The 19,260-nt window shown below is 41.3% G+C and overlaps 1 protein-coding gene across 4 annotated transcripts in view; it reads left to right on the forward strand.

The window, feature by feature from the left end:
- STAT6 (signal transducer and activator of transcription 6) overlaps nucleotides 1–19,260 on the forward strand; it is an 82,774-nt gene that overhangs the window by 55,171 nt on the left and 8,343 nt on the right. For 3 of the 4 annotated variants that reach the window (XM_026713694.2, XM_087925460.1, XM_087925462.1), the window contains 10 exons: nucleotides 3,077–3,265; nucleotides 4,331–4,418; nucleotides 6,005–6,127; nucleotides 7,135–7,227; nucleotides 8,236–8,442; nucleotides 8,540–8,634; nucleotides 9,197–9,333; nucleotides 13,491–13,637; nucleotides 15,306–15,366; nucleotides 16,191–16,283. In XM_026713694.2, coding sequence (XP_026569479.1) covers nucleotides 3,077–3,265; nucleotides 4,331–4,418; nucleotides 6,005–6,127; nucleotides 7,135–7,227; nucleotides 8,236–8,442; nucleotides 8,540–8,634; nucleotides 9,197–9,333; nucleotides 13,491–13,637; nucleotides 15,306–15,366; nucleotides 16,191–16,283 — 1,233 coding nt within the window. The remainder of the gene's footprint in view (nucleotides 1–3,076; nucleotides 3,266–4,330; nucleotides 4,419–6,004; nucleotides 6,128–7,134; nucleotides 7,228–8,235; nucleotides 8,443–8,539; nucleotides 8,635–9,196; nucleotides 9,334–13,490; nucleotides 13,638–15,305; nucleotides 15,367–16,190; nucleotides 16,284–19,260) is intronic. The other variant, XM_087925461.1, reaches the window with a different exon arrangement.

A 19,260-nucleotide genomic window follows, 5' to 3' on the forward strand; every position in this document is an offset into this window, starting at 1 on the left:
CAGGAGTGGAACTCACAGTCTCCTGCTTTCTAGCCTGACACCTCAACCTGCAGACCAAACATGTTTTTCTGCTTGTGTGCATTCTGGCTAAATATATACTAGCCTCATTTTCTCACTTTCATGTTAAACCTGTGTCAATCTCTAGTTAGCAGAACTTAATAGACCTGATCTTTTGGCTTCCTGTTGGCTAGATTTCATCTCATGACATCCCCCAATCTTCAGCACTTTTCTCTCAATCTCTGAAAGTCAGTCTCCCTTTCAACTAAAGCTTCTTCTCATATTATGTCAGGCCTATCTGTTAATAATTACTAAGAGTAAGCAGGCAGACAATAGGAAATATATACTGAAAGGAATGTGCTAGCACTGGCTGGTTGCCTAGTGCTGCTCACTTAGGATGAGAACAAAAGGTTTGCGGGTGAAATTCCTTAGGTCTTGTCCATTTCAAGCAGGAGCTGGAGGTCACTCTGCTGTACAAATGGTCCTCCACTTACACTTATAATTGTGTCCAAAATTGTGGTTAAGTGATAGCGTTGTTAAGTAAACTGATGGTCATTAAGCAAACATGGCATTTGCTACGCAAACGTATTATACTGCATGGGTGTTTTATTTGCTGAAAATCAGAAGTAAACACTGGTTTACCGCCAAAATATCACAAATTACGTAACTGCAGCACTCTGCAAATGGCTATAAACGTGGGTTGGTTATCATGCACTTCACAATGCAGTCATGTGACTGAAGAAGGGGCAGCCATTGGAACTGGGTTGTAAGTAATTCCGGGGAGATCCAGCATAACTTCAAATGGTCACTAAATGACTGGTTGAAGACTACCCATTAACCCTGTCTTTCCAATTAATTTCAATGTAAACATTAATCCTCTAAATGCTAGTTGTCCTGACACCAGGGTGAGCACGCCAAAAGATGAGAGAGTGGGGGAAAAGGATAAGATTTTCCCTTTCACCCAACTTCCTTGTGAGTTGAATTCTGGAAACCTTCCCTGCTTTTTGCACCATTTATGCTCTTCTAGCTGTTTGGGGTCGTATTCCCTTTGATGCTATAAAAGAAGGGGAAGCCAAAGTAACATTTTAAACACAGTTGCAGTCAGGTGATTTTATAATTAGTGACCACTTTGCTTAAGGACCAACTTGCTGCTCCCAATTGTGGTTGCTGAACTAGGACTTCCTCATTACAGTATAGTCAGATTTGTAGGATTAACATTGGCCCCGCTGCATAGAACCTACCAAGAAGTTATTCATACAAAGGCTAAAACTACATTAATATTGGTCATTATTATATACACAGCAATGGTACCTGCCGGTTCTTTAGCTGGCGTTGGCCCTCAAACACATCAAGTTCTTCCCAAGAAGTAGGATGTCATAAGGTTTGGGTGTAGTATATGTGTGATTCCAAGCAGTGATGGGATTCAACTGGTGTAACAACCAGTTCGCTGAGTGCATGCGGACATGGGTTTCACACGCAGTGCATTTGAAAACAGCTCTAAAACTTTACTTCTACTGTAGCCCTGGTGAGTAAAACAGCTGAAGTGCGGCAATCCGCTCTGCCATGCCTATCACTGGGCTTCAAACAAAGGAAATATAGGACAGACTAACGCAGGGGCGGGTGGGTGCGGCCAACTCATCGCCAGAACTACCAGTTTGCATGAACCGGTCTGTACTGGCTGAATCCAACCCCTGGATCCAAGTAGCGCGGTCTTTTGTAATTGAAAGATGGAAATGCTATCAATGTGCAGGTTTTCTAATTGCCATCCAAGACTTTTTGGGATAGTACCCAATGTGCTGATTACCACTGGGACCACCATAATCAGTTTATGCCATCTTTCAACTTTGATTTTCAGAGCTTAGTCTTCTATTCTGTTATCCCCTGATATCACCACTTTAATTATCTACATTTTCTTCTTTGCAACCACAAATCTTGCAATGTGCCAAGACTATCAGTTTGTACTTGGAAATCTCACAATATTTGGTCACTTATGTCTCCCATAATTTTTTCATTACTAGCACATGATAATACAGATGCAGATGTTCCAGTGAATTATATTGGCCACAATGCAGTACTGTTGTTTATAATCAGTTTATACGATCTTCTCCCACCAGATGGATATTTCTGTTTCTTTGCACACTCTGCACTTTGAGATGACTTTATTTGGCTTGTTTAAAATAGAGAGATAAAACAACAAAAACTATTAAGATAGAAAAAGTCAAAAGTGCAGAAAGAAAAAGACATACAAAGGCTTCCTTTTTTCCTCCACAGCAAGTATGAGCATAAATTTACAAAGACTCTTACTCTATGTTTGCAACATAAGTCTGCAAGTTTTTTCTATTATTTATTTTTTCTTGTTATCAAATCCTTATGTCACTATTTCATTTGTTTGTGTTTCATGCCAAAAAATCCAAAAGGAGCTTCCAAATTAATTAATTAATTATTTTCTCTAATCAAAGCTGTCAATCTTGCCCTCTGAGCCCTCTCCATCAACTTCCCCACCCATTCTTCCATTCTAGGTAATGTCAGATCCATTAGGTGATGTGCATATAAAAGTCCTGTTGCTGTTATCAAATATGGAAACAAACTCTCATAAGGGTTTGCTCAGCTGTTTGACCATCAGTCCCAAAAGGAACATTTTGTTTTCAGTTGTATATCAGTTTATAAACTTGTCTAAATCAATGTGTGTACTTCACTCCAGACGCTTTTGACTTTTTAACATGCTGTCAGATCCGTGTATCTGCCATTCTTCAATGGAAGAAGAAGAGGGGGTGGGGGAGTTGGTACAAGTAATCCTTTTTTGATGTAACCTGAATATATTAAATCCTATATTGATTCTGTATAACTTGCATGATATACAACCGGAGGAGTGGAGCCAGATGTCTAGAAACACAGGGCTTTACCTCCCAGGGAGCCTCCAGTTGCTCTTCCCATCCTAAACCAGTTTTTTTTTCCCCCTGCCTGCTGTCTTTAATGAATATGGATGGGGAAGGGAGTGGAGTGAATATTAAATCCTGTTGCTGCTGTTCCCAGAACTAGCTCTTCTCATGCTTGAGCCTGGCTCCTGTTTCCCTTCCAGTTCCTTCTTGGTGGAAAAACAGCCTCCGCAAGTTTTAAAAACGCAGACCAAATTTCAAGCCAGTGTCCGCTTCCTGCTGGGACCTCAGTTACTCAAGCATCCGGCAACATCATTTCTGGTCACGGCTGACATTGTGACAGAGAAACAGGCCCGGGAACTGACTGCCAACCATTCTGCCTCCGTCTTTCGGTGAGAGATACCGTTGCAGACTCGGTGTATCTCTCCTGGTGGCTTTGTTTCCAAGTTTCTTTTTTTAAAGAATGTATTTGAGGTGAAAAGGGAACCAAGGCATAGATTCTTAAATGCAGATCTTAGGCAGAGAGAGAAAATTTCACACAAACTGTTCAAGGAATTGTTTTGAAATATACTTTCAGGGCTCTACATATAAGCTGTTTCACTCTTCTCTAGCTGTCTTAAAGAGAAAGAAGAGCTGCCAAAATGAGGAATGATTTATCTCATGTTAACTAGTGGATATCTGTAGTAATTTACAGAAGATTTAGAATTAGACTTAGAATAGCTTTATTGTCACTTTGAATGTACACCAATTGGCATACATTAAAATGAAATGTCATTGCATACAAAATTTGTGAAGGTGGAGAGGGTGAAGTAACTAAATGAATAAAGTTCATCTTCAACTCAAATGATACTTGGATAAGAGAAATGCATCATAATAGTTTTCCCAGGGAAGTTTTGAAATTATTCTTAATAATATGGTAAAAGATAAATTTAGGTATATGAAAACACTGAGCGCGAGAGGGAAAATTAGTAGTAGTTGAAATTATGTGCGCCAATTAGTCTCCAATTTAAAAAGCAGTCATTCTGTTATTTCTTGACAACGTTGTTAAGTGAGACATTTGTTAAGTGAGTTTTGCCCCATTTTAGGACCTTTCTTGCCACAGTTGTTCAGTGAATCACTGCAGTTGATAAGTTAGTAACCCGGTTGTTCAGTGAGTTTGGTTTCCACATTGACTTTGCTTTTGTGAGAAAGTCACAAAAGGTGGATCACATGACCTTGGGAGACACAGCAAAGTTGAAGACTTACAACTATATTGTGGTGGGCTGTTTCTTCTCTTTGAACTAATGTTTCAAAATGAAATATTTTATAAAGACAAGATTAGTTCCAGTGTTTATCCATAGGAGAACTGTTTTTAGAGTGGGAACTCTCGGCTTCAAAGCTGAGTTTGTCACAATGAATAATTGCTTCCTGATAGTAAAGGAACCAGCTTATGATCTCTGTTTTCCTTTTGACTTCAGTGAAAGCACTGGAGAGATTGTAAACAACACAGCGCCACTGGATATAAATGCCTCCAGCAATTCTTGTACTGCTCAGTTCAAAAATTTGGTAAGTGGATTGAGAAGAAGTGAGTAGGAGAGAATTCAAACAGCCTAACTGGTGAGATAGGCTGTAAATTGGGATGGGAAGCAACTTACCCAAAAGATTGCAGAGAAAGCAAAATTTGGGGAGGAGCGGGGAGGTGAGGTGTTGGTCTTCTCTGTCATTATGCATGTGTGCGTAAGCTCAAATCAGTTTTCAAGAAATCCCCATGTCATGGTTGGCTTCCTACGCAAACCCTGCTCGGCTTGCTACGCAAATCCTGCTTGCAACCAGAGGGGGGTGGGGGAGAGAAGGCATTGTAATGCAAGGGGTGGTATTGGGGAAGGTACAGGAATGCAAGCCTGCCAGCCTGAAGCCTGAGACTGATCCAGCTCCCCAAGGCCATCAGCTGGGAAAAAGGCAGAAAGACCATCCCTAAAACAATGCGAGTGTAACCCATTGGCTGGACAATGGACAGTGGGAGGAGTTTCCCTATGCTATTTGTGCACGAAAATGTTAGAGCTGGCTTTTCCACTTCTATACCCACTTGGAATTTTCGGTAAAGATATACTCTTGGTAAAAGATGTCTCCTTTGCCGTCTCAACCCGTGGGATGGTTGACACCCCAGAAGCAACTCAAATTCAGATCCTCGTCAGGTTGCACCATGATTAACTTTAGAAATGTAGCAGTGTCAACCATCATTTGGGATGGTTTAGCTCAGATCTGATTCACACTTGCACCATGACAAGATGCTGGAAGTGGTACAAAGTGGTATATCCCTTCAGACTGCCAGAGGGGATAATACTTTCCCCCTCTAGATACCTATAAGAGGAAAATGGGTGCAGCAGGGAAGACAATTCTGATCCAAGTTCCTTCTTGTAAGGGAACTTTTTAAAAAGTGATTTGTCCCATCTTCAGGACTATAGCTTTTTTAATCCTCATTTCATTGTATTTCACGCGCAGACAAACAGCTGTTGCTGTATAAATCAAAAGGAATCTGCAGCTTTTCTACCTTTCCCAACTTAATGAAAGCTTACAAATGTAAATCAAAGACGTCTATAAAATTCTATGAATGAGTATTCCTTTGGGCTGCACAGTGATCCAGATTCAAAAAAAAGAAAGGGTGATTTGGTGTGCTCAAAAGATGTTCACGTTCCCCACATTGGCATCTCCTTAGACAAGAGGGTCTTCAAACTTGATACCTTTAAGACTTGTGGACTTCAACTCCCAAAATTCCTCCTCCAGTCATGTTAGCTCAGGAATTCTGGGAGTTGAAGTCCACAAGTCTTAAACTTGCCAAGTTTGAAGACCCTTACTTTAAACCAAATGTATCTTTTCCTAAGATTGTGCAGCAGCTATGCAAGCCCAGGGGAAAATATGGCTTCTTTAAGGAGTCACCGAGAGATGTGGTAGTGTCCCATGGCTGGGAATCCCCTTTTCTCCTTCAAATCCAAATGATTGCTCAGCCCTACAAGAGATGCTTTCCTTAGAAGCATGTTTGGTGAACTTGGTCATTCAAGAAGTCCATGGGGGTCAAAAATTATAAACGGAGAGCTAAGATTTGGAACAGATTTTCCCTTAAGCCAACAGAGATTTCCTTTTCTCATTTTCAGCTTCTCAAAAAGATCAAGCGTTGTGACCGCAAGAGTACAGAATCCGTAACAGAAGAGAAATGTGCTGTCCTCTTCAGTACCACCATTTGCCTTGGACCAAACCAAACCAACTTCCACCTAAAGGTAGCAACACCATGCAGGGCGGGGGGGCGGGGTAGGGTAGAGCTATATATCATTCTTAGCACTAGAGATGTAACATGCTGCTGGTTTATTGCTCCCTTGAGACAGAGAGACGCACACAAACAAATAGATTAGGCAAAGCCTCTGAAAAAATCCAAATGCTGGATCCTGACAGTGCTGTTCACTCTCTCCTCTCTCTCTCTCCTCTTGAGCAGTTTGGCACCAGAGATACAAATGGGATGCAGATGTCTAGGTCTGGCAACAAGAAAGTTTTGTAGTGCTCTTGTGGGAGGAATAATTGGATGCATACACCCTGCCATGAGAAGAAACACTCGCAAACGGAGCAGTATCAAGATTGATTGACTATATGATGTTTTTCTTAATCCATGCAAATTTCCCTCTCTTGCCCCAGGGTTCTTTCAACAGAACTTGGCAACAATTCTGTTTCCAATAATAAGGTTATTAATCATGCATTAAGCCCCCAGATTTCAACAACAGACACACACACAAACACACACACACACACACACATATATACACGCTTCACAGGATCTAATAGGGTCTCTGTCTGTATTGCACCGCCTTTCCCATCTTGTAGTGAAATTGAGCTTTATTATAAGTTCCTTAGGTCTGATTTGAATACCTTGCTTTTCTTAGAAGATCAGGAGCTTATGAAAGCTGAGAAGAGTAGAGAAGGTTGGCAAAAAATGTCAATTTGGTGGGTTCCTATCCTAAACCCTTTTGTTCAATATGTTACAGTAGAGGAATGCTTCAGGTAGCTGGCCTTCTTCTTCATGTAGTCACTTCCTGCCCTGCTGTGTACCCCTGGTTTAGACCTGCACAAAAGCACTCCAGCTAAGAGCTCAGGATAGATTTTGGTACATAGATCCATGTAACCAGGGGTTCTAAGCTGATCAGTCAGAGACAAATGTGAAGAGAGCAGGCCAGTTTTAAAGAAAACCATCCGTCAGTCATTAACTACAATTTTTTGTTCCCTCCTGCCGTTCTAGGCTCTGTCGCTGCCGGTTGTGGTGATTGTCCATGGAAATCAAGACAACAATGCCAAAGCCACCATTTTATGGGACAATGCCTTTGCTACTCCCGTAAGTGAAAGGTGCAGACTAAGACTGCTAATCATTAAGGGAGGAATTTAATGTAGACATTTAATTGTAAAAAAAAAGTGTGGATGTTTTTCTTTTTGCACTTTCCTTAGGGGAAGGGTTTGAACCTGTGAGCCTCCAGAAATCTAAGCCAGCTTGTTTTAAAAAAAAAAACCAAGGATGCTGTTCAAGCAACCTCTATCTGCCCACAGATTCCCCATCTCCAGCCTAGAGCCTCTCTATAATACCTACCATACCAGTAGGAGAGGATCTGGTGCGGCAGTTAAATTCAGGGATCAATTCTGACTCATTCATGAAAATCACTGGGTGAGTTTAGAAGAGCAAAGATTGAGGAAAATCATGGATACTGCCGAAAATTCTCAAAAGAAAGTAAGACACAAAACTAAAATTATTCCTGCCATTTGTAAAATCTGAAGAACTTGGGGCCATGTACAGTGGCTTCTCACTCCACCATTATGCCAGTTTCTGTAAAGGAAACTTTTGACATAAACTTTCTCCACGGCTTTTTGTATTTCAGGCTGAATTGTAACATGGACACCTAATCATAGTTCCATTGGTATAAGCCACAGTAGCTCAGTGGTTAGAGTGCAGTAGTGCAAGCTTCTGCTGCTTGCAGGCTGCCTGCAATTTGGCAGTTCAAATCTCACCAGGGTGAAGGTTGACTCAGCCTTCCATTCTTCCAAAGTGGATAAAATGAGGACCCAGATTGTTGAGGACAATATGCTGACTTTGTAAACCACTTAGAGAAGGCCGTAAAGTATTGTAAAGCGGTATATAAGTCTAAGTTCTATTGTTATTGCTATAAACCAGCTAACACAAATTGATAAGGCAAGTGTGAAACCAAGGTAAGATTTAGAGTTTCTGTTCTTAATGAGGGTTATTTTTTAGTACCAGATCAGCCTTTGGGAAAATATAGGATACCGAGTACTGTTGCCTGCTACAGTTTATAGCAGGAATGTGATAGATGCTGTTTCTCTTGATCTGTTCCAGGATCGTATTCCCTTTGTGGTGGCTGAGAGTGTTAGCTGGAAGGCAATGTATGACACTCTCAACCAGAAGTTCCTTGCTGAGGTGCAAACCACAAAAGGTCTACTCAAGGATCATTATTTCTTCTTGGCCCAGAAGATCTTTGGTGACAACATCACCACTCTAGAGGAACTGCAGAGATGCCGCGTGTCTTGGTCCCAATTCAATAAGGTCTCTCCATGGGTTTTGTTAGAAGGATGATACGATAGCCTTTTGAGCTTATCTGGTTAGTGTCATCTGCTTCTCACCCTCACCTTGTAACTTACAGGAGATGCTTCCCGGTAGAGGATTCACATTTTGGCAATGGTTCGAAGGCATTCTTGACCTCACCAAGAAATACCTGAAGAACTATTGGTCTGACAGGTAAGAAAATAAATGGATCAAAACCAGGATGCATTAGATAATTCAGTTTGGTGCAGTGGTTAAAGTGCTGAACTAGAAGTGAGGAGATTGAGTTCTTCTAGTCCTGCCTTAGGTATGAAAGCCGGTTGGGTGAATTTGGGTTAGTCACTACCCATCAGCCTAAACTTTCATAGCATTTTTGTTGTGGGGGAAAATAGGAAAAGGGAGCATTATGTAGATGGCCTTGAGTTGTAAAAGATAAAAGGTTGGGTGTAAAAAAAATAATCATCATAAAATTGAATTAGGAGTGAAAGTCTGAAAAGAGAACTTGTTTTTCTCCCTTTTTTTTTTTTCAGTATAAGAAAGTATATTTATTGACCAAGTCATTTGAATTTGGATACTGGCCCATACTGATACTCACAGAATAAGAAATTTCAGCTAGTTTTTTTTTTCCAGTTTCACAATCAGAGGGGTGCACTTTTTCCTTTCAACCATTACTACGATTCTCTAAACCCTGCAGTGTTGATTATTGATTTTCTCCTGTGGTATTTTTTTCCTTTATCTGTCTGTTTTGTTCATGCAGATTGATCATGGGCTTTGTCAGCAAGCAATATGTTTTCAATTACCTGAGCAATGCGCCAGCTGGGACTTTCCTGTTACGTTTCAGTGACTCTGAGATTGGTGGCATCAGCATCGCCTATGTTAAATGCTTCCCAGATGGTATGCCTTTACGTAGGACAACTCCATATTCACAGAGCTTAAAGCGGAGAAAAAAATAGGTTTTTCTATCTCTGTTAGATAGGTGATTCGTCAGTGAAACCCTTTTAACTTTTACTTTGAAGTCAGCATTGTTGAAACTGAGAATAATTTTACTATATTTATAAAGTGATTCTGAGCAATTTATAATTGTTAAACATTTTTAAAGAATGAAGAACGATGTGAAAACAGCACAAGACCAAAGAACAAGGATAGCAAAGAAAACAAACCCAGAGGGGAACAGAAAGGAAGAAAGGAGCTCTCCCAAGGCCTGGGTGAAGAGCCAGATCTTTAAGGCCCTTTGAAACACCAGCAGGGCAGGACCATTTAAATTTCAGGGGGAGCTTCATTCCCGACAGCAAGCACCCTTCCAGAGTCCCAATAAGTGGCAATGTTTAACTGATGGAACCTAGAGTGCATCGACCCTGCCAAATTGAACCAGTTGAACAATACTACAGGAGGGAGGCAGCCCCTCAAATAACTAGGCCCTATGCCATGTGGGGCTTTACAGGTAGCAATCAATATTTTGAATTTCACCCCAAAGCAAACTGGCAACCAGTGCAGCTCACAAAGCCGAGGTGTTACATAGGCATATTGCGGCAAAGCCATCACTGCCTGTGTGACTGCATTCTGGACGAGCTGAAGCTTTCAAGTGGTCTTCAAGAGCAGCCCCAAGTAGACATTATTGCAGTAGTCAAGGAGTGAAGTGATAGAGGCACAAGTGATTGACTGAAGGACCCCTCAATTTAGGAAAAGGCACAACTGTTTGCACCAGATGAAATTGGGCAAAAGGCCTTCCTGCTGGCACTTGCTCAATAAGCAGGAGCTGTGAGCCCATGTTCCCAATTAGATACTATCCTTGATGAAACTCCATGCAAAGTCGAAGTTGGATTATCCCCAGATCTGGGTGGTCCAAACACTCACAGGCACTTGGTCTTGGTAGGATTGAGTTAGAGACATTTCCTCCCCATCCAAACCCAGCCAGCCTCCAGGCACTAGGACAGAATTTTGACCACTTCACTTGGCCAGCCTGGACTCAAAAAGGGTACCATCATCATACTGATGTTACTGAACCCCAAATTGGCAGCTCACCCAGCGGTTTCATGCAGTTGTTGAAAAGGAGGAGAGAGAACAGATCCTTGTGGAACAGCACAAGCGAGAGGCCTAAAGAAAGATCTCTTTCCATCAATCAACACCAAATGGAACCAGCACTGGGGAAAAGAAGAGAGCCATAAAATGTCCTACTCAAGGAATCAGCTGAGAAAGATACTGTGATCAGTAGAATCAAAAGCCACTAAGACCACCATCCCAGCTCTGCCACAGATCATCAATAAGCTATGATAGGGATAATACCCTCATCAACTGAGTAATACCATGGAAGCGTCTGTTCCCCTTCACAGCTCTCATCTGGAGCAGGGTTGGAAAGGAAGAATTGATCCCATTGATTTAAAAGGGGCAAGAAATTTACTAATTACATTCTAGCTCTCTGCTAACCTCTGATTGTAAAGGTGCTGGGAAGGATGGGTGTGGTTATTGGTGCAAAGCAGCATGGCTGAAACTGGCTGTTGGTGAAACTCAGTACATCAGCATGAACATACAATGCTGGGTCAAATTATCTACTCAATATTGTTCTACTTCTCTAATGAACAGCAGGATTTCTTAGGGGTTTCACATGAAATCCTTCACATTCCTAAAATGGAGCAGTTTCTGCTTCCACCATTTTATAGTGGCTCTCTGAATTTTCATGTATATACTTTATATATGTATTTGTTTCCTTAAGTTTTCGCTGGTATTTATATGTATGGTATTCAGCTTTGTTCAGGTATTTTCCCACGTCATTATGGTTGTGCTTTTAAAGTTGTAGCAACGTTTCAGCGGAATCTCATCTGCCATCATCAGGCTTCTGTATATACCTATATATGTATATACCTATACAGAAGCCTGATGATGGCAGATGAGATTCTGCTGAAATGTTGCTACAACTTTAAAAGCACAACCATAATGACGTGGGAAAATACCTGATATATGTATGTGGTATTCAGCTTTGTTCGGTATTTTCCAACGTCATTATAGTTGTGCTTTTAATGACATGGGAAAATACCCAAACAAAGCTGAATAACATACATGTAAGTACCTTAAGAAATACTTAAGATATATATATATATATATATATATATATATATATATATATATATATATATATATATATATGTATATGTATATGTATATGTATATGTATATGTATATGTATATGTATATATGGATCATTGGTTATTCGGGTTTTATACCCGCGAGAACCTCAGAAAACATATAATATATATATATATATATATATATATATATATATATATATATATATATATATATACACATACATACGCACACACACACACACACACACACGCACACACCAAATTCCTCCTGGGATCTCTGTGCCTCACCGAAACACATGACTTGCAATTTGCCATCAAGCAGAACTCGCCGGCGAAGTTTGACCACAGTTGTGCATTCTCAGCAGAGAGAGGGTTTCAGTCTTACAAGAACACTGCAGTCTTGCTAGAAGCAACTCCAGCATCTGGTGTGTGTATCATGATTCTTGGAATCTAGTTGCTTGTTGACTAATCACAACCTCGTCTCTCCCTTGATTTGCTGTTGTAACTTTGACGTAACTTTGGACTGTAATTGCCTTGCCCAATTAAGTTCTTATCAACAATTAACTGCTGTTTCCTTGCTGTGGGGATTTGTAAAAACAAGTCTTCCCCTTAGCACATCGAGTGTCTGGCTTTTGAAAGGGTGCTAAAAAAAAGGTGGACAATTTCCCATGCGTGTAATGGGAATGTAATGAGATAAGCTGGGAAGCCTACAACAGTCAGAAATGCATTGTAGCTATTGAGTACAGGAGACAAAAACAGCTCAAGGATACCACCGACTGATGGCTAAGTTATTTGACTGGTTGGTTACATCTGATGGAACCTGGGAAAGGGATCTGAAGGTGAAGGACATTACCATCAATCTTTTGTCATGAACAGATGACTTTTTGGTTGCTTTTCAACTCACCCTCCCAGGCAACCAATGGACCTGGATGGATTTTAGAGGAATTTGATTTCTTCCCTGGGGAACTGGTGAGCAGTTTTACCAAGGCCTTAGTCACCACCTAGAATGGATGGATGTCAGTGACCTTAGGTCAGATAATTTGTGTGTGGTTTCTCCATGTTCATTGATCTTGGAGGTTTCATTGAAGTTCTGGAGGTAAAAACACAGAAGAATCTCCTAGGAGAAAGACAAAGTTTGAATGCTGAGCCCAAATTAGGGATTACATCATAAGTGATAAGAGGGGTAAAATGTATTTTCTTCCTCTCATCAACCTTTGAAAAACAACCCATTCCTTGCTGGGGAAGAAAGACAAGGAATGCTGTGAGAAGTACTTTAGGCCTGTTACAAAGAAAGTTACTTAGATTTACTCAGAACTAGATTCCAACCGGGCAACTAATGAATGAGATGATCTTGTCCTGTTACCTGGCAAGCCTTTGCTCTTGTAAATACAGGGTCAGTGAGACTGTTGACATGGACACCTGTCTTTTAGACCCTTCTTGTCCCTGGCTTGTGAAGGCACATTGTGTTGCAGTGATTCCCCTTTCTCTACAGCCAGTTCCAGATTGGAGTAGATGTGAAAGAGAGTTTGAGCCCGAGTTCCCGGATCTCAACCCTCCTGTTTAAAATCTGCATGAAGCCACCGGGTGTCATATTCATTGATGTGGTGGTGTGTGTGTGGTAACATGAGTATGCTAATGACACCCTGCCAGTCATCTCGATCTCAAGTCAATTAAGGCATGCTGTTGTTGAGATCTAAAAGGAAGGAACAGATATATGCTTAATCCAATTTGCATATTACACAGAATTAGGTAGTCTTATAAATTTAAATAATCAATTATAATTAGAACTTGCAGAAGTCTCACCCAAAGGCCTGATAAATGGAGAAGCCTAATACAAGCAAATCCAATGCACCTAGAAGGAAGGGGTGGCTGCTCTGGATCATAGGTGTACATTGTGTGTATGTATGTGTGTGTGGTGGGCTGACATTTTCATTTCTTTATGGGTTGTTTTCTCTTCCTTTGTCTCAGGTTCCACTCAGGTGGAGAACATCCAGCCATTAACGGCAAAGCAGTTGTCCATTCGTTCACTGGCTGACTGTGTTCTCGATCTCGCACAGCTCCATACGCTTTATCCTAACAGGCCCAAGCACGAGGCTTTCAGGAGAGACTACAACAGTGAGTGATGGGGAGAAGGGCAGAGGAGAAGATACAGTTAGAAGGAGGCTCAATATTTTACAAGGCTGCCTTTACCCAAGTGAGCTCTTCCTCTCCGGTTCCCGAGAGTCGGGGGCAGAATTTAACATTTGCTGGAATATATCTGGTTGAAAGTCAAGCTGGAAGCAGGAGGCTTGATGGAAACCAGATCTAGAGGAATTCCCTTGTTGAAATTATTGATTCCTTTTAAAAATTTTCTTACATCCAAAAGGAAATTTTCTGCCAATATACAGCAAAATCAGAAATGTAACATCGTTAGAGCAGTACAAACTGAAAAATAACGAAGTAAAACGGCAAGGCAAAATACTTTTTCAATTAGATAAGGAAATTTAATTTACATTCAGAATTCCCAAGGAAAAAGCTGAAAAGAGAACAAAACTGGCACCAAGAATATTCCTCTAAGAAGTTATTCCAAAATCGTTTTGCCACTATAAAGAAGTGCCTCTGTTTTAAAGACTGTAAATCTGTTTTTTGTGTATGTAGTCCAATAGCAAGAGGGCCTTTGCTGATTAACGTTCTTTGTATGTGTTTCTTCCCCCGCCTTGACTGTATATTTGTTCAGATGGATGTAGTGAGGAACAAGATTAAGCTATGTTTGAAAAACAGGGGAACAAAATTAAAGTCAGGGAGGGAAAAATAGATTCTGTACAGATTCTAAAGGACAGGATATAATCTGGTGTATGTATATGTATATTTATTTATAATATAAATCTGATTATTTTATGCAAGGACAATATTTTAGGTGTCCCACAATCAAAATAAGTAGAAATGTTTAGGAAGTCAAATGCAATTTTGGTGACTGTTCTACTGTAATTGGAATTTAGCAGCTTAATATGCTCTTTGTGTGATGCTAGTCTTAGCTGAATAAAATTATCATATGTGTATTTTGATAGAATATATATTATAATTCTGCCTGCAAATTTTGGCAAAGGTCCTTATAAATCACAAAATAAGCGTGATAACCTGGGACTTAGAATAAACACATATAAAATGGCATAGACCTGATCAGGGTTGATTTGCTTATCCATATCTGATTGCTCTCCCCAGTTCCGTTCTGCATTTAGAGCTAACTTTCAGCAAATCTGTGAGTTTTCACACATAAACTTGCATAGTTCAAGTAACAGTGACATGACACACAATCAAACAAAAGGTGTGTCTGCAGAGCTTTTGATATCAGAACAGCTTTTGCTGTACATCACTCAGAAAATATGAAGAGGCTTATTTCTATCGATGAACCAATACTTTTTTTTTAATGACTCAGAACCTGCTTGGAGATTCTAAAGATAAGGTCGAGCAGGTCACAGGATAAGCTCCATCTAGTATTTTGATGGCAGCTCATAAGCTGAATTCCTGCCTGGATCATTTCCAGCATCCTTGTCTGAGAATTTCTGAGAGTCATTGAATACATCAAACCCCAAACAATTGACGCATCCCTATTGGGGACTCTGCCTTTCCATAGTTGATAAGCTGGAAGACATCAGGCTGGGAACTGCTGCTATAGAGGGAAGCAAGTTCTGCTTTAGGGCTTCCTCTTGTTACAAAATTTCCTTGAAATTTCTTTCTGTATCAAAAATAGGAACCAATTCGTGCGGTTGAGAAGCTAAAATGTGTTTATGTTTCTTCCCACAGCAGACACACGAAAAAACACCAGCAGTTATGTCCCAGCCAGGTTAACGATAACTGTAGACACGTGAGTGTGTGAATTCTCTAACTTTTTTCCTCTTCTCTTAACACTCTTAACACTTATATCCAGGACTGGATATAAATATGTTGACCATCTTTTCCTAATTAACCTTTCCAGTAACAGGCAGTAAATTCAGACCTATCTTAATGTAGCTTTACTGAAATGAAAGGAAAGTCTGAAAAGCACTTCCGTTAGATGGCACTTTCTTTTAGTATGTCCCTTTTGTCCTGAGAACATAAAATAACAATAGCAATAGCACTTAGACTTATATACCGCTTCACAGTGCTTTACAGCCCTCTCTAAGCATTTTACAGAGTCAGCATATGGGCTCCAACAATCTGGGTCCTCATTTTACCCACCCCGGAAGGATGGAAGGTTGAGTCAACCTTGAGCCTGGTGAGATTCGCTCTACCAAATTACAGGCTGCGGGCAATCAGCAGAAGTAGCCTGCAGTACTGCATTCTAACCACTGTGCCACTGCAGCTCTTCCAGCAAGGTTGGAAGGGACCCTGGAGGTCTTATAGTCCAAGCCCCTACTCAAGCAGGAGATCCTATACCATTCTGGAGAAATGGTTGCCAATCTCTTCTTGGAAACCTCCTTCTGCAGGCAAGCTGTTCTGACTAATTGTTCTTGCTGTCAGGGAATTTCTCCTTAGTTCTAGGTTGGATCTCTCTTTAACGATCTTCCACCTGTTATTTCTTGTCCTGCTTTGGAGAATAGGTTGACCCCCTCCTCCTCTAAGTGGCAGCCCCTCAAATATTGGAAGACTGCTATCATGTTGCCCCTAGGTTTTCAAATGGATGTTCACACAAACTGTGTTCAATTCCAGACCCTGCTCATTCCCTACAATTCAGAAACCAGTTGACCCTCTGGCCGGTTCTAATGTGAATCTTGCAATCCATTCTGATTCAACTTATCATAAGTAAGTATCAACTTACTGATTGATTGCAGAGAATCTTACCATTGCGTGTCTAGTATATAACGAACATGTATCTCTAAAGCAGTACCAAGGGGAATTACCTTCACACTGCCCCATTTTTTAATCCCCCAATCCTTCAAAAGTCACTGTTTCACTGATCAGTTTCATTCCTTTTAATGTTGAAGGGGAATGGTGTGGAGGCCCAAACTTGAGCTATTCTCTGACATCAGATCAGAAGGGAAGAGAATAAATTGCTGTTTGTTCTCCAATCCCATCTATATTCTTAGTTTATCTTGTGTATATGTACCTGATTATATGAGGAGGTGGGGCGGGGGGGTGAGAAGAAAAGACAAGAAAATAGAACAGTTGTTCTGAAGAGAAGCTGCAATCTCAGGGAAAAGGTTGAGGCAAGATTTCTCACCAATGGAAAACGATCCACCTACAAGTTCTGCGAAGCTGCTGCCTTCCAATGAAAAAGAACAATTTCATTTACTCTGATGTGAAACCACAAGGGGGAAAAAAAATTATTTAGCTTCCAAGTAGAGCCAGTACTGTAGGGCCATGTCCAGAGCAGTTTCTCAACTTCTGCAAAGAGATGTGGAGAAAAAAGAATAATAAAATGCAGCTATTTATAAAACGCTTCCAAGTAGGATTGACGTCAGCATCATCTTCCCTTTGATTTTATAAAAGAAGACTTGGGATGTGAAAGTACTGTGTTAGGTTTCTCTTTTGGTAGCGTTGACGTGTATTCTTGGCATGGTTTTGCTCAGAAGCAAAAACGCTGATTAATTCAGTTAATAGGTAAAGAGTAAGGAAGATGACAGAAAAAATGCAGGAGCCATTACTTAGATAAAAGAGGCTGAGACATTATTTTATGTCCAGAACAACTAAATCCCATTCTTCAGAAGCAACTCAGACAGACTTGAATATAAGAAGGAAGAGGAAGTACAACCCAATCAGACTTGAAAAACTCCTTTGGATAGATAAGATCAGGAAAGCTAAAACTACTTTGATTGAGATTGGCTATAAGTATATCTCATTCTGAACTTAAAGACATTTCTGCCGCTTCAATTTAGAACAGTGATGGCAACCCTTTTTGTTGTGGTGTGCCGAAAGTGCATGCATGCCGGCACCCACAATGCACCCACGCATGCGCGTGCAACATCCCCACCCTGCCCCCTTACCTGTGCTGCACATGCGCATGCCTCCCACCTTATTTTTGGCCTGTTTGAGGCTGTTTTTGCCCTCCTGGAAGCTTGAGGGAAGCTTCTGCAGCCTTGGGAGGTCGAAAAATGGGCCTTCCGGAAATACTGGAATGTGCCTGTTTTCAGCCTCCGGAGGGCTTCTGGAGCCTGGGGGAGGCCGTTTTTGCCCTCCTGGAGGCTCGATGGAAGCATCTGGGGGCTGAAAATGGGCCCATTTTGGTACTTCCAGAGGCTGTAAAGGCTTCCCTCGAGCCTCCGGGAGGGCGAAAACGGCCTCAAACAGGCTGAAAATCAATTGGGAGGCGCACGCATGCACAGTGCAGGTAAGTTTGGCTGGGGCTCATGTGCCCGCACAAATGGCTCTGCATGCCACCTGCATGCCATAGGTTTGCCATCACGGGTCTAAATGGCAGTTCCTGCGTATTTTTGTAAAATCATCTTCCTTACTTTGTATGCTAAGTCAGTAGTCTGGTATGGGGGAATATTGACTGGATTGTCTGACCTCTTTTGTTAAAAATAGGGTGAAAGTTCATGTTGGCTGTAATATGAATGAGAGCAAATGCCTCATTTCTCCCTCCCGTCCCCATTATTTTGACAATGCCCTCCCTTTTCTGCAAAGATATGAATCTCCCATGCTGCATCGTTTTTTTAGGCTTCAGTGATCTTTGATTTTGAAATAGAGCCAGTTTAGGCTAGTGCTTAAGCACTAGGTTAGAACCAGGAGAGAGTGAATTCTAGTCCCAATTTAGGCATGAAAGCCAGCTGGGTGACTTTGGGGCAGTCACTCTCTTTCAATGCAATCCACCTCACAGAGTTGTTGTGGGGAAAATAGGAGGAGGAAGGAGCATTAGTTATGTTAAATAATCCTGAGTTATTTAAAAATAGTAAAGGCAGAATATTATTATTATTATTTTAAATGTGTGTCTCTCTCCTTGCTTTGTAAAAATATCCCTATCCCAGTGGTGGGATTCAAACCATTTAACAGCTGATTACCCAGGGTCAGGTTGGCTGTCGTGGGAGGCGTGGCCCACCCCCATCCTCTAGCTCCACTGCACATGTGGGACAAGCCTGTCAGCATTCCAGAAAAACAAGCTCCAATAGCAAAACTCCAAGACAGGCATTTTCTCAAAGTTTCCTTTTGTTAGAGCTGCCATGCTGGCACATCTGGGAAAACCCGAATCTGAAAGTTCCCAGTTTTCCTCCAATAATTAAAAATTATAAATCCATCCCCTGCACCCATCATTCCATCACATGCCCCAATCGCCATCCGTTCCAACTTGAGACAACCCTTCAACCACTCCTCATCCAGGTGCAGAAATAACATGACCTTGACTTAGAAGAAGAATGCTATTAGGTCTAACTACATATGCTCCATTAAAATACCCCCCTCCCAAATTCCCACGCTCAAGAATGTGGCAGCGTGGAAGCTTCTGGTGCTAATATGGCTTCCAAAGCAGACAGAGCCTCCCACAATGGCCAACCTGACCCGGGGCGAACCGGTTGTTAAATTACTACCACCACCACCCCAGTTATCAAAGTGGATCCTGGGTGCTGCGCTGCAATGGAGAAACAGGAAATAGAATGGCCGGCACGAGGGAAGGAGGAGGAGCAGGGAGAAGAAAGAGGGAAAGTAGCCTTTTCCTTCCCCGCCCCGCCGGCCGTTCCGTTGCAGCGCAGTGCCCAGGATCCACTTTGATAGCAGTGTGTGTGTGTGTGTGTGTGATTTAACAACTGGTTCAATCCCACCACTGCCCTATCCCTATCTCTATTTCAGA

The sequence above is a fragment of the Pseudonaja textilis genome, chromosome 2 (assembly GCF_049901715.1).
Source record: "Pseudonaja textilis isolate UNSWEBS1 chromosome 2, rPseTex1.2, whole genome shotgun sequence".
In the NCBI taxonomy this organism is placed as follows: Eukaryota; Metazoa; Chordata; class Lepidosauria; order Squamata; family Elapidae; genus Pseudonaja; species Pseudonaja textilis.